Source organism: Nannospalax galili, unplaced genomic scaffold (genome assembly GCF_000622305.1).
Source record: "Nannospalax galili isolate Female #2095 unplaced genomic scaffold, S.galili_v1.0 scaffold3296, whole genome shotgun sequence".
Taxonomy (NCBI): Eukaryota; Metazoa; Chordata; class Mammalia; order Rodentia; family Spalacidae; genus Nannospalax; species Nannospalax galili.
Genome location: NW_008337641.1, coordinates 66,342 through 82,520, shown reverse-complemented (window position 1 = coordinate 82,520; position 16,179 = coordinate 66,342). Strand labels below are relative to the sequence as shown.

The window sequence follows — 16,179 nt, the reverse complement described above, 5'->3', positions numbered from 1 at the left end:
TCACGGAGATCCACCTGCCTCTGCCTCCCAAGTGCTGGGACTAAAGGCATGCACTAGCATGCCCAGCTTATTATTTTTATTTTTTATGTGTATGAGTATATTGCCTGTATGTACATGAGTGTACCCGTGTCATGGAATGCTGCAGAGATCAGAAGAGGGCTTTGGATTTCCATGGAACTGGTCGGTTTGTAGCTGCCATGTGTAAGCCCCTGCCTTACTTTTTTGAGTTTCTTCAAAATTGACCCGATGTCCAAAGTCTATTAAGGAGGTGGCAACAGTTTTTTCATGATAGAGAGAACTAGGTAAGAATGATATTAGAGGGCTGGAGAGATGGCTCAGTGGTTAAGAGCACTGACTGCTCTTGCAGAGGACCCGGGTTCTATCCAGGCAGCTATGAACCATCCTTAACTCCAGTTCCAGGGGAATCTGATGCCCTTTTCTGACCTCCGCGGCATTGCACGACACGGGTGCACTCACATACATGCAGGCAATACACTCATACATGTAAAAATAAAAATAATAAATAAAATATTTTTTTTTAAAAAAAAGAATGATATTAGAGGCCAGTGAGTTTGCTAGGTGGGTAAAGGTGTTTGCTGCCAAGCTTGAGGACCCAAGCTTAATTCCTGGGACCCACATGATGAAAGGAAAGAACCGACTCCTGCAAGTTGTCCTGTGAGCTCCACATGTGCATGCATACAAACAAACAAAACAAAATAAATAAATGTAATTTAAATTTTTCCTTTAAAAGATAATTATGAAATATAACAGAAAAAAATTGGACATTCTTAATATTGGAAAAAAGAGGGCTTTGGATCAGTTTGAAGAATGGTAAAGAAGCTTTCCCTTTTGAAGGGTTCAGTTTCTGGTTATCTGGGGTCAGTGGAACCTTAGAATATTTACCTAAAATGATTTCCAGGATGTAAATATAGAAAAAATTCTAATGAAAATTGTGTATGACCTAATCCTATTTTCAGAAGTGTGCTCTCCAAGACAACAGTGTGTAGCCCTGCAGACTGTGGGCATCTAGGTATGGGCTCCTCATAACTAAAGCCTCAAGATCAGCTCCAAATAGAAAAAATATCATTTTAAAACTCAAAGCGAACCATTATATAAAAGGGCTACTCTGTAATTTCTAAGAATGAAGGCATGACTTCATGTTATTACAGAGTCAGGGCTAATCATGAGAAACAGATTCTCCCAGCTTAGTGTTTCCAGATAAAGTATTCTAGCTAAGATCCACCATGGGACAAAATCTAAAAACAATAAAATTCTTGTTTACTATTGGTTTTGCTGGTCAGTTTTCTGTCACCAAAACAAAAGGCCTGAGATAATTAACTAAAAAAAGGAAAGGTTTTTTGCTCATGACTGTAGAGGTTCATGATCAGGTGGACATAGTATTTTGGCCCCCAGTGTAGGTGCTGGATGGCAATGGTAGGGAGTACATGGCAAGGCAAAGTGTTTAGCTCACAGCCAGCAGCAAAGAAGAAAGAGATGGAGCGGGGTCCTGGGGTCCCTTTCAGGGCAGATCCCACATGCCCTAAGAACTTTCCACTGGGCCCTGCCACTGATGTTTCTACCACATCCTGATAGCGTTTCCTGGGACAACCCTTCATTTAACACGTGTTCAGGAAAGGACATTCAGCCTTTGAACCACAGCATTGCCGACATGAAGTGAATGTGCACAGCCCGAAGGTCTCTGTGTCTGATGCCAGCATAAACCGGCAGACTTTTTGAAGCATTGCAAAGTCTATTTCAGAAGCTTCACATTTTTCTTATTTACTTTTTTGGTTTGGTTTGATTTTTGAGATAGGGTTTCCCTGTAGCCCCAGGAGGCCTGGTACTCGCTGTAGACCAGGCTGGCCTTGATCTCACTAAGATCCGCCTGCCTCTGCCTCCCACGTGCTGGGATTAAAGGCGTGTGCCACCATGACCAGCTTGTATTTTTCGTTTAATGAAAAGCATTCAGGCCTTTTTAACATAATAGTTTTTATTTCACTTTACTTGAAACAGTTGGATTTAGTAATGAGATCATGTTGCAAATATCTAGAAGGGTGGAAAAATGATACTATATTTGTATGTGATTTGTCACATACAAAATGTAGACAGTAAGTCATGCATTTGGGAAAAAAATGGGAAAGAAATAATTGCTTAACATGTTTGTTACCTAATTATAGTATAAATCTGGCCAATTTTATGGTTTAAATTTCCTGTTTCAGTTAAAAGAGCTCTCCCTTTCTGGTCATTGATAAAATCACACGCAGTATCCATGATTGCATGTTCAGGCAATTCTAATGCCTGTGGACAAACCACTGCTGTGATTCAAGTTCCAAGTCAGCTTAGGTGTATCTGCACCATCAGCCTGAGGATGGAGGGAGGGGCCCACTTGAGGCACGCAGCCTGCTTCCCTTCCTTGCCTTTCCCAGTTGAAACCTATCTTAATTTTTAAGAAAACATTAGGCAGAGTACATGTAGGATTTCTGAAATTATGTCTTATCACACAAGAGGGGAACTGCCTCTGTGTGCAGGAAATGACTTCTCTCCAGCCTGCAAATTTTATGTTCAGATTAAAAGGAAATTACGAGACAAAAATGGAAAGAAAACCATGTTGTTCACCTAATCCCCTTCATAAGATGGCACACCAATTTTCAGGGGGACGATTGTTGAAACACAGTCTCACTGTGTAGACCAGGGTGACCTGGAACTTGCAATCCTTCCACCTCAGCCTCCCAACTGCTGGGATTACATGGGCCCAGCTTAGGTTTGTTAATATTTGTGTGTGTGTGTTTATTTCATAAAGAACATCCCAAACAAGCTTATTCATCCTTATACCTACATCCCAAATGGCATCCTCCCATAGCCTGTTAATATTTATAAAGTTCTTATTTTCCAACTCAAAATGGTAACAAATAAGAGAATATATTTAAGCACACTTGTCCCAGCCACATGCCAGCATCACACTGGAGGACAGTGGAGTCAGTTTCCTGATTTCCACTGATTCTAGGCAGCCTATTTTTCCCACACTTCCTGTCCTTCTATTCATTTAAGACGCTGTCATGGACCCTCCAATTCAAATAGCAGCACTTGACTTATTTGTAGTTCAACTTTCTGACCTTTCCTAATGTGCTTATTATTTCCATTTTAAATTTTCTGATCTTTAAATGATCTTTAAGTCTGTGAATCCTCATTTAACAGAATCTCCCCAAGCTCTGCTTTGGGAGGTGAGGATCAGAGTTCTTTCAACCCCTTCCACACCTTTTACCTGTTCCCTCCATGTTGTCTCTGTGTCAGCCACAGCTTCCACCCCTTCATGGTTAGGACAACTGGTATTTACCTTCTGTCCTCTAGGCACAGTGATGAATGACCACAGGATGACCTTGACCTTTGAAAACCAACACATAGCACTTGCTCTGCAGTAAGGACTGTTGTATGTTGGTCTAAGTATTGTGCTAGATTCTGTGTGCTTCCATAACGGATGCAATATTTGTTGCCTGGCCGTCCTAAAGAGTTTTACTGCCACCAAGGTCAACTAGAGTAGCTGTTCTAACACTGAGTTCATTCCACATTGTAGTTTGTTTCATATTTGGCTACCACGTGCACACCAGATATTTTCTGAGTTTCTAATTGCATCATTTGTTGATATATATATATCTCCCCCTCCTTCTATGCATGCACCTTTAAATGCACCTTCACATTGCGCCTTTAATTCTAAGGACTTTCTTGCTTTTCGAGAAACATCCCAGAGATGTCAGCATTTCTTTCCCCATCTGTACCAATTGCTCTTTAGGTACATACCAGTGTAATTACCCCAGGATTTGTGTGTCACTTCATATTTGGGTTTCCTTTTATTTGATTTTCCTGTTATTTTACTTGAGAATATTCTTAACTCTTGTAGAATGAAGTGCATAAGTGGTACGTTCAGAAATCTTGCGTGTCAACATGTGCAGTTACTCTGCCTCTGGGTTGAGCTATTCATTTTCATCGAGAGTCCCTGCGGTGGGTGAAAAGTCAACCCCAGGCTAATCCTTATTCCTCATATAACTTTGCTTTACTCTGAACCCTTTTAGGATTTCCAGTTTATTATTGATATTTTGAAATGTTATAAATGCCTATCTGGTAGATTCTTATTGCCAGTCACTGGCTCTTTTAATCTGAAGATACATTGGATTTGGACTTTAAGTTTTAGAAAGTCTTGTACGTGTTTCTTTGATAGATTCTCCCCCTTTAATTTTTTCAGTTTTTTATTTCTTGGTCTCCTTTGATTCTGATGCTACACTTCACATTCTGGCTATGTCTTTTTTTAAAGATTTATTTTATTTTTAATTATGTATATGTGGGGGTGTGAGGGGTGTACACATGAGTGCAGGTGCCTGAGGAGGCCAGAAGAAGGCGTTAGATTCCCCGAAGCTAGAGGTACAGGTGGCTGTGAGCTGCCTGACCTGGGTACTGGGAACCAAACTTGGGTCTGCAGCAAGAGCAGTCTGTACATACTCCTTACCACCGAGCCGTCTCTCCAGCCCTTGGCTATGTGTCTGCCTTTGCCTTCTTATTTTCAGTTGTTAGCATTCTACTTTGGGGGCTTCTTCATATCTTTGGTGCTTCTTTTAAACCTTCTGTTTTAGCCTTGGACTCTGCTTCCTGCCTGGTCACCTTTCTTTTAGTGCTGCTCCACTCTGCCCTCTCCAGTCTGCAGAGGTCAGGCAGCTGTTTGCTGGGGGCACTGTCCTCACTTACTTGTCAAGTTCACCCCTGTGTGGCTGTTTCCAGGCATCCCATTGCACCATCCTGCTTCTTCAAATCCCTGCTGCACATTGAAGTTCCCCAGGAATTCCTTTTGAATAGTTTTGAGACTTTGTAATTTCCAATGCACAGCCAATATTACTGTCTTTCTACTCCCATTCCTTCCTTTATTTTGAAATAAATCCTAGACATCACATGATTTCCCTTGCAGATATTTTAATATGTATCTCAGTAAGAACTCCTTTATAAATAGAACCACAACATCATGAGCACACCTGAATTACCAAGTATCATTGCATATCCAGTAAGTATTCAAATATCTAATTGTTTCACAGTTGTCACTAATACTTCTTTTTAATGAAGCTGGATACATGTAAAGTCTACCAGTTGCTGTTGATTGGTATGCCTTTTAAGTCTCTTTTAATATATAAGCCATCCCTCCACTGCTCTTGGAATTTCATGATGTTTTTTGACAATTTGACATCATTTCTTACATTTTTCACTAAATATTTATATGACTTCAAATCTATTGAACTTTTTATAAGAAATTAGAAAAGAGAATCTGATAATTTGTTTGAGACTTGGTTTAGACACATCTAACAGTCTGATCCTGCTGTTTATGGCTATGTAATTGGAAAGCTGATCAAGTGATAGTTTCTTCAGTGAACACGGTACTTAGTATTACAAAGTGTGCTTCAAAAATTTGATGTCTATTTATTTATTTTACATGCTTGTGTGTTTGTATGTGTGTATGTGTGTGCATGTGCATGCATGTATGTGTGAAAATTTGTGTGCCACAGTGTGCATATAGAGGTCAAGGTCAGTTTTCTCTGTCTACCACCTAGGCCCTGGCAGTTGAACTCATGGTGTCAGGCTTGGCTTCAAGCACCTTCACCCTCTGATTCATCTTTCTGGCCCTACAGTATACTTTTTTCAAAGTCCTAAGAAAAAATTCTCATGAACCCTAATGTGATAAAGTAAGATTTCACATTCAAATTAGAATAACTTTATATTGTCCAATTTTCATTCTTAATAAATCAATAAGAATCTCACCCACTGAAGATGGGATCAGACCCTCATTTATGTGGACATATGAAATATTATATCGGACATATAAAATTTACATGCCAACATGAATGGGGGAAATTTTACAAGGTGCCACCCCTAGATTAGCTATAGGCAATCAATGTCTGCTGAGAGAGGGAGAATCCATTTTTCCCAGGGAAGAGACTCCTGATCGATTATTCAATCCCAATGGTCAGCATTAAGTATGTGTACATATGAACAATACTAAATGGACTCAGTAAGTTACACACACACAAAACAAAACAAAATAAAAAACAACACAACACAACACAATAATTAAAGAAGAGATCATGAATTTAAGAGGGAGTAGAAAGGTACATGGAAGGGATTGGAGGGGAGAAAAGAGGGGTAGAAATGGTAGAAATATAATACTCAGGTATGAAATTCTAAAAAATTTATATTGCAAATGACATATATGTATATTATAGTAGATACATTATATTAGACATATAAAATTCCACAGCCTTTCCACCATGCTAATGTGTAAGTGCTGTGAATAGGAGAACAGTCAGTTTGTCTTAAGGGTTATAGCTATTTTATGTTTCTTTTACTTCTGGTTATTTTAACACAACAGCTTCTATTGATGAAGTCTAATCTTATCCTTGCTGGATCATTTCTCTTGAATGATATACGGCATTGTACAAATCATTATTGTTTTAATGTATCAAAGAACTTTCCTTTTTGCTAGAAATAAACTGGGAAGGATTAGAAGCTCCGGGGTGAAATGTCATATAAGAAATATCTGAAATGTCTTTTTGCCAGGTTTGGTGGCACACACCTTTAATCCCAGCAGTCAGGAGGCAGAGCTAGGTGGATCTCTGTGAAATTGAGGCCAGCTTGGTCTACATAGCAAGTTCCAGGCCAGCTGTGGCTACAGGGAGAACTTGTCTCAAAAAGAACAGAAAAGAAAGAAGAAATGGCTTCTTATACTCTGTTCTGCTCATGTCCTGGTTTAGGAGCTGGGAGTCCCAAGTGCAAAATCGCAATTGTTTTGGGAAGAACTGAAGGTGCTTCTGTGTCCAGGTAATGATTCTCACTCAGAAGTCCGTGGTCCATGGAAGCATTTTGCTAAAAGATCTATCTGAAAAATGTTTAGGGAATGTGGCTGTATACTCCTTAATGTGGAATTTCTAGCTTTAGAAAGAGTAGCTGCTGTGCTCGGTAGTACAGGCCTATCATCTCAGTACTCAGGTGCTGGTTGAAGCAGGAAGACTGGCATCAAACCCAGCCTGCTCTATGCAGTGAGTGCCAGGCTAGCCTGTGCTAGGTAGAAAGACCTGGTCTTAAGAAAAAAGTGTTAAAAATAAAGTGTTCATAAGTCTTCAGAGCTATTTGGATCAGGGACCAGCTGATTAGAAATAAAAGCATTCAAGGCTCAGTGGTAGAGAGTTTCCTATCATGTGCGAGGCTCTGGGTTCAATCCCTGTACTGCAGAAGAAACAGAATATAAATTTTCAGAATTGACTGAAATGTGGAAGTGATTGGATGTATGGATCAAGGATAACAGCCTTTAATGTTTAGTTTTGGGTATCAGCCCCTATTTACCATTGCTGAGCACTGAGGAGCTTCAAACAGTTTCCACTCATCTCAAATCGTTGTTTCTATTCCAGATCACAGCCTGCATCAGATGGGGCTGAGTATGTGTCCCTTCATGCGCTTTTCATCTAATCAGCCTTGCTTATGTGATCTCATTGTACAAGTCACAGTCCTGTTAGCAATTAGCACAGTTTCCCTAACACCGTTTTTCTTTTTTCCAGACACAAACAGCACAGCATGATTCTTGTTCCGATGGACACACCTGGAGTAAAATTAATAAGGCCTTTGTCTGTGTTTGGCTACCTGGGTGAGTACTCAGTAAACAAGCCCATGCATTAGCGCACAGGAAGATGGGGCTTGCAAAAGCACTGAAGGAAATAGGTAGCATTTTAATGCATAAGATGTATCCTTAGAAATCCCTTTGGTCCTGTCAGCACTCTTAATATGCTAGTGGAGGTACCGATAGAGCAGATAAAGAGGCTGAGCAGCATTCTGCCTTGTGTGTTCACTGTTGGGGAAAGGGCCCACGTCTACCACTCATGAGTGTTTTTCTCTTTTAATTTATATATATATATATGTATATATATATTAATACATACATGATTCCAAAGAAAGCTTCACCTGTGGAAAAAAAAAAAGATTAAGCATCAAAACACTGTCAGTGATCAAGGCTGCTGGAGTTTCTCATTTTGTCATTGTGGATGGTGGTGCCTAAGGATGCAAAGGGCCTGCTTGAGGAGGTAAATGAAACAGATGGATAAATCAAATTGAGTAATCCACAGAAAACTCACTTTTTCCTTTTTAAAAATATTTTATTCATTATTTTTATTTTATGTGTACAAGTGTATTGCCTTCATGTATGTGAGTGCACCCGCGTTGTGCAATGCCCCGGAGGTCAGAAGAGGGCTTCAGATTGCCCTGGAACTGGAGTTAAGGATGGTTCGTAGCTGCCATGTGATGCTGAGAATCGAACCCTGGTCCTCTGCAAGAGCAGTCAGTGCTCTTAACCGCTGAGCCATCTCTCCGGCCCGGAAAACTCACTTTTTCATTTCCACACTCGGCTCTCTTAATCAATGAGAGCTGTCAGTAAGCAATGAGCCAAGTTTAGATTTATTTGAGTACAAAACATTTCCTTTTTTCTGACTTTGGGCAGAATTGCTAAGAAGCAAGGCTATTCTTGCTTTCTGCCCCGATCCTGGACACACACCCAGTGTTCAAGCCACTGAGATCACCCACTCAGCGAGTGGCCAGCACTTTAGTGCACACAGTAGACTTGTCCCAAGAGAGTTTCCATGCTGGTGAAAAGAAAGATGCAAAGATGACAAGCGTGTCAAGTAGCTTATTAGCAGGTGATAAATGCTGTGATCAAGTCAATTGAACTTCAGGTGTCGTTGACTATGACTGATGAATGTGTTTGAACCAGTGATGTAAGACTTGTAGCTTTACAGAATGTTTGGCATCATCACCCTCTTAGGACAAGCTGCTGCAGGATGTACTACAGATTAAGTATAGGGGTCAACATGGGACAAACAAGCTCACAGGAGGAAACTGTATACAAAGTTGTTGGCTTGCATAGCAACAGCCTGAAACATGCCATGATGATTTTAAAATACAGACTGAATGCAGGTATATCACAGAGCATACTTCCTAATTTTCACTATGGCAAACTCACCAACATCTCTCCAACTTTGTGTCCATGGCCAAGAGAAGGTTGTCTTAACTGAGGCCAGGGGAAGGTTGAGTGTTAATTCTGCCATGACAGGAATAGGGTGTGGAGTTTGCATGAGATTATCTCTAAACTTTGGCAAAGAGGAGGGGTGTGATTCAGACAGAAGTGGGATGCAGTCCCAGTCCCTGTGACTCAAGTGAAAGCATTTTCAAGAGGCAACATGCAGTGAACAAGCACAGACTGAGAGTGACAGACCGGAATGAAGGTCTTGTCTCAGCTCGTCACTAATGCTGGGCCTACTTTTCCCTCAAGCAGGTCCTTTGCATCCTCAGGCATCAATTTCCACAATGATAAAATTAAAAATTCTGGAAACATTACTCACATTCATGTTTTCATTATCTTTAGTTTGGTGTGTATTGTGTATATATGTACATGTGTGCATGTGGGTGTGCGTGCACTTGTGTGTTTGTGCATGTGGAGGTCAGAGGTTGATGTCAAGCATGTTCCACTACCACCGCCCACCATATTTTTGAGGCAGGGTCTCTCACCCCAGAACTCACTGATGGGCAAGACTAGATGAGCAGTGAACTGCAGGTTTGCCTGTCTCCCCCTCCCCCCACTGCTAAGGTTGACCATGTCTGGTTTTTATGTGGTACCAGGGGTCCAAACTTGGGTCCTCGTGCCTGCCTGGTAAGCACTTAACCAGTTGAGCCATCTACCCAGCACCTGTTTCAGTTTCTTAGATGCTGAATCTTTTTTCCCAAGCAATTTCCCTCGGAATCATACGTGTGTATGTATACTAGGGAGCTGCGTGTTCCTTTTTCGTAGCTCTACAACTTCTGCAACACTGAGTGCTGTGGGTTGAAGGCCGACTCACCCTGGCAATGTCCACTGTCCCCACCTCTTTGTGATTCTACTTAATAGATGCACTGTCTGTGACTTCTTTGGTCAACTCATTTTTCTCTTTAAATTTTTATTTTCTGTTTTTTAGATAACATGCACGGTGGACATTGGGAGGTCCATTTTAATCAAGTGCGAGTTCCTGCTGCCAACCTAATACTAGGTGAGATAGTATTGTGTGTTCATAGTCCTAGATTAAATCTGGGAGAGATACGCAGTTACCTTCATTTAGATACTCTCCCCTCTTACTTGACTTTTCAAGAAAAATGTTCACTTTGTGGATTTTCTTATCTGGAATGATAAAGTTTTATTTAAATGTTAGATGCAGTTTTGTATTTTACATCGATTAAAAATATAGCTAAATACAAAAATTATCCAACTCAGAGCAACAAGCTTTTTCCAAAGGCATGACTAGCGGGGCAAGGCTCTCTGTTTTCTTTAAGAAAATCTCAGTCGGGGCTGGAGAGATGGCTCAGCAGTTAAGGACACTTGCTGTTTTTCTTCCAAAGGACCTGGGTTTGATTCCCAGCACCCACATGGTGGCTAACAGCAGTTCATAACTCCAGTTCCAGGAGACCCGACACCCTCTTCTGGCCTCAGTGCATATGGTACACTTACATACATGCAGGCAAAACACCCATACACATAAAATAAAAATAAAAATAAAATATTTAAAAAAAGAATCTCAGTCCTTTCTTTGACTTTGAATTGAAGGTAGAATGAATGGATTTATTCACTCTGTGCCCAGCACAACTCCATATCCCCAAACTTTAAAGAATGTATGGAATACAGCCTTTTTCAGGGGTGTTTTTGTTTCTTATCCCCCCATACAGTAGGCCCCTGGCACTTGCCAGGCTGTAGGATTACAATGGTGAACAGTCTCCCTACTTTGTCTTCCCTGTCCCTCTCTGTTACCCTTATTCTGTGCTCTTCTCTGGACTCTGGGTTCCTAAGGAGGGACAGTGTCTCATCCACCTCTGTAGCCACTGTAGCACTAATAAAGTAGGCACATTACTTAAAAGACAGTTCTTATATTGATTGAAATGTATAATGATGGAGGCTTTATAAACATAGGAATCCAAATTCCCATAAAATCACAATGAACCTTATCATAAAACTGAAGGATGCTTTATTGAGGGCACCTCACCTTTTTCTAGGATTATGAAAATAAAAGGAACAGGCCGGGCCATTTTTATGTCCTCTGCTTTTTCACAGGTGAAGGCAGGGGGTTTGAAATTTCCCAGGGCCGCCTGGGACCTGGCAGAATCCACCACTGTATGAGAACTGTGGGTTTGGCAGAACGCGTTCTGCAGATCATGTGTGACCGGGCATTACAGAGGGAAGCCTTTAAGAAGAAACTGTATGAACATGTAAGCAAGATGACTTCCTTGAGTTCCCTGTAGGCCACTGTACTGCTCAGGCCTTACCGTGAGAGATTCCCTCGATATGAATAGTGAGATTCTTTCCTATAAGCAGAGTGAGGCCCTGTATGAAAAATTGCATTTTCTTTGTAGAAGGTTAAACAGCTCCTCGGATGCTTTGATACCTCAGCATGCAGTGTGAGGATGGCTTCAGCTTCCTCAGACTCCTGCTCCCTAGAGAACCTGATGCATCAGAACTCACAGAGGATGTGTAGGAACTGTATAGGAAGAGGGACTTACTTGTCTTGTCCTTCGGGTTTCTGGACAGATAAGTATAAAAATGTAGGAAACAGCCCATAACTCAGAGAAGGAAGGAGGAGTCTATTACAGACATGTGAAAACAGAATAGGCTGCTGCTGAATGAAGGGAGCTAGTTTCCTGTAGCTGGAGCAACATGGTGAAATGGGACCTGTATTTGGTGAGAGGTATGATTTTTTTTTTCTGAATTTTCCTCTATAAGTTATATATTGAGACTGTTATTTGCGAACACTATAAATATAGTTATAAATAAGCAGTATAATCAAAAGTAGTATGCATCAACAGAGGAAAGCAGGTATCATCACAGACTCATTGGAAAGCTTTGCACAGAAAGAGATATAGCCAGAAGCCCCCCTAATTTTTTTTTTTGGTTTTTGTATTGAATTTTTGTACTTTTCACAAAATACATCTTAATCATAATTAGACATCCTCCCTTATCTGCACACCCCTTAGCACCCCCCAGTCCCCTGCCAGACTTCATACATTCTGTCATATACGTTAAGACCTATCAAGTTTGTGTCCTCAGATGTCCCCCAGTGTGAGTTCATACACTGGAGCCTGGTCAGCCTATCTAGCATCACTCCCTTAAGGCCAATCCTCCCTCTCCCAGCAGTGATCAGCTGCCAGTAGTTCCTCAGCTGAGGTTGGGGCTTCTTACCCATTTCCCCACTTCTGTGCTGGGTTTCTGTCTGGTTTGAGTGTGCATGGGTCTTGTGCATGCTGTCACCATTGCTGAAAGTTCATATGAGCAAGTTCCTACCTCCTAGTTTTTAAGGTAGCAAGAAACTTTTTCATTAAGAACTTAATATTTACTACTGCTAACATGTTAGTATTAGGTTAAACTTTGTGTTGATAGCATTGTAGTTTTGTTTGCTAGATAAGGATATTTTAGAACATTAATTCTCTTTCAAAGTACATTTATGACCATCTCAGAAAGCTTTACACTAGTTTTCACTTTTTGTTTTTGTTTTCAGGGTTTTGTTGTTGTTTGTTCTTTGAGACAGGCTCTTAATATGTAGCCCTGGCTGTCCTGGAACTCGATATGTAGACCAGGCTGGCCTCAAACTCAGAGATCCACCTGCCTCTACCTCCTGGGTGCTAGGATTAAAGGCATGTACTACTGTGTCCAGCTCAGTTTTTCTTATGTCTTGAAAGGCTACGTTGTCTTGTGGAGTATTGCATCTTCACTGCTAGTACTGACAGCAGTAGTTGCTAAAGCTAATCCTAACAATAGCAGTAATGTAGCAGGGAGGGGCAGCAAAATGCAATGTAATACTTATTCAACACTAATATTTGTAAAGTGTTTGTGCTTGCTAAACTTGCATGTGGTTTATCCACAACATCATTCAGAATGTTGTTCTTAGGAAGAATGCAGCCAGCTTCATGGCACCATACCTAGGAACAGTTTGTGGAGAAGCCTGTGATAGACAGAGGACAAGGGCTCAACTGTTGAGGAGCACTGCAGGAGGATGTGGGGTGATGAGTACAGCCCTCCTGCCACCGAAGAGACGAGTTGCTCATTGCATTAGCCATGACTTCTTTCCTGTGTCTTTTCAAGCCTGTCATGTAATGTCCAGAGCAGGTTGAAGGGAGGACACAGTGAAGGTGATGAGCAGGCACACTGGTCACAAAGCATTGCCCAGTTACTTTGGAGTGATGCTTTAATACCGCACTGGAAAGAATTTTTCCTTTAGCCTTTAGTATATCATGCCAAGCAAGCCAGAACTTTTGAAACATGTGCCTCCCTCACTGACACCTTTTCACATCTGGCTTAAATTGAGTTGGGAAAAGCAAAAAGAGAGTATGGAAATATGTCATAAACAAAAATCTGCTCCAGCTTTTCTTTTTCCAGTTTGTAAAAGTGACATTTCATTTCCCTGAACTTGGAGACTCCTTCCAGCCGCCTTGTAAATTAGTCCAGGCTTTAAAGCAAAGTTCCATCTTAGTAAATAAATTTGGCAGTTTCCTAGAGCATTCAATTTCTACCCATTTAGTGCTTTCCAGCAAGCCTAGGGTCTGAGGAAACCCAGCTTCAAGCTCATTCCTTTGTTCTAAGAGCTGAGAAGTAAGTACATTTTGAGTCTGTTCATGAAGTTATGAGTCCCAGTTTTGCAGCCAGCAAAAAGAATAAAAAACAAAAAACCTCATTGACTTCTGGCAGCTTGTTTGAAATTAATTTTGAGTCTTGTTTCCACCTCTGTAGTGAGTCATACATCTTCCTACGTGACCTTCTGTGTTCTGGGACCACTAAGCCACCACCATGTTGGCTCTGTGGGAACATTTTTAGAAAGTAAAAAAAGGTAGATGAAGCTAATTTTTAAAAAATATTTTATTTTTTTATGTATATGAGTATATTGCCTGCATGTATGTGAGTACACCCGTGTCATGCAATGCCGCAGAGGTCAGAAGAGGGTGTTGGATTCCACTGGAACTGAAGTTAAGGACGGTTCGTAGCTGCCATGTGGGTGCTGGGAATCAAACCCAGGTCCTCTGCAAGAACAGTCAGTGCTCTTAACCACTGAGCCATCTCTCCAGCCCCACTGATTTTTAAAAGACTTTAATTTGATCCAATATATATGATCAGCATGGAATCAATATAAAAATTAATTGATGAGCTATTTTACATTCTTTTTAAAAAACCAATTCCTAAAATTGGGTACATATTTTATGCTTAATATTGCAGTTCAATTCAGACTGGGTGTATTTTGAATACTCGTAAGTCACATGTGGTTGAAGAAAGACGACTGGCCATAAAATGACTGTGGCAGGTTCATGTGGCCTGTATCAAGCACTGCAATTTGCTAGTCAGACTTAGCAAGCATTGTTCTTTATTATAAACAATAATTCTGTGTTTTAAATTGGGAACCAAAAAATCCATTTTGGTCACCTAGAATCGTTTAATGTGTTCCCTTGACTTCAGTGCTGAGTTATGTATGTCCACATTGCTTTTGGTTTTATAGTTCACAAATCTAGATTCTTCTGCTTACCTCCTGACTTCTCCACATTCTGACAAGTAAGGAGAACTACAGAGAATTTTCACAGTCCTACATGAGAAGTGCTAATTTTTATTAAATGCTTTGTTTTGACATAATTATAGATACACACGCACATATAAGAAATAACACAGAGAGGGGACTGAAGAGATGGTTTAGCAATTAAGAGCATGTACTGCTTTGCAGATGATCCAAGTTCAGTTCCCAGCACCCACATTAGATGACTCACAGCTGCCTATAACTTCAGCTCCAGGGAATCTGATGCCTCTGACTCCACAGGCACTCCACTCACATGTACATACCCACACACGCACACACATTTAAATATAATAAAAATGCATCTTAAAAAAGAAATAATACAAAAAGATCCCTTCTACCTTTTGCCCAGTTCTCCTGTGGTAACATCTTGCAAAACTATCAGGATGAGACTGTTGCCCTGGATACCATTAGGCTGCAGAGTTTCCGTCACTAAAGGCTCTTTCATGCTGCCCTTCAGTGGCCCACACTGTCTTCACTTCTCACCTCTACATCCTTACTAACTCCTGGCAACCACAGTCCGCTTTATTTTAATAATTTTGTCATTCCAGTAATGGAGCTATATAACTTTAGGGATTGGGACCAGTCATGGTGGTCATGGTACGTGCCTTGAATTACAGCACTTTGGAGGCAAAGACAATCAGATCTCTCTGAGTTCCAGACCAGCCTGGTCTACATAATGAGTTCCATACCAACCATGGCTACACAGTGAGACTGTCTAAAAACAAAAAGTAAAAATAAAAGAATAATCTCACCTTTATATGTAGAAACTGAAATATAAAACAACTTAAGGGGCTGAAGAGATGACTCAGCAATTAAGATCACTGGCTGCTCTTGCAGAGAACCTGCGTTCAGTCCCAGCACCCACATGGTGGCTGACAATTATCCCTAACTCCAGTTCACGGGGATCTGATGCCCTCTTCTGGCTGTCACTCACTGGGCATCCTCACCAGCATATGATGGAATTCACTATGTAGACTAGGCTGGCCTTGAACTTACAGAGATCTACCTGCCTCTGCCTCCTGAGTGCTGGACTGTCTTTTGTGGGTTTGCACCCACCTGGTGCACTTAACTACATGCATTCATGCATGCATACATACATACATATGAACACTCATATACATAAAATAAAAGTAAATAAATAATTTAAAAGAAACTTTAGGGAATATTTTATCATTTTTATGTGTATCTGTGTATTGCTTGCATGTAGGTAAGTGCGTCCATGTCATACAATGCCCATAGAGGTCAGAAGAGGCTGTCGGATCCCCTGGGACTGGAGTTATGACAGTTGTTAGCTGCCATGTGGGTGCTGGTACTTGAACCCAGGTCTTCTGCAAGAACAGTGTTCTTAATGGCCAAGCCATCTCTCCAGCTCCAAAACAAAAGTTTTTTGAAAAGGGTGGGTAGAATCACCAAAGACCCACCATTACAAGAAAGTACGAGTTAATCTCAGGAATAAACATCTAAGGGGATACTAAAGGAAAATATTATCGCAGTCCAAGAAAGCATAGAAAGATTCCAATGCTTGTATCAAATGTTT

The 16,179-nt window shown here is 40.8% G+C and overlaps 1 protein-coding gene across 2 annotated transcripts in view; it reads left to right on the top strand.

Moving 5' to 3' along the window:
* Acad11 (acyl-CoA dehydrogenase family member 11) overlaps positions 1-16,179 on the top strand; it is a 109,465-nt gene that overhangs the window by 75,259 nt on the left and 18,027 nt on the right. For both annotated transcript variants that reach the window (XM_008832670.3, XM_029563362.1), the window contains exons 15-18: positions 6,783-6,849; positions 7,584-7,669; positions 10,023-10,094; positions 11,147-11,301. In XM_008832670.3, coding sequence (XP_008830892.1) covers positions 6,783-6,849; positions 7,584-7,669; positions 10,023-10,094; positions 11,147-11,301 — 380 coding nt within the window. The remainder of the gene's footprint in view (positions 1-6,782; positions 6,850-7,583; positions 7,670-10,022; positions 10,095-11,146; positions 11,302-16,179) is intronic.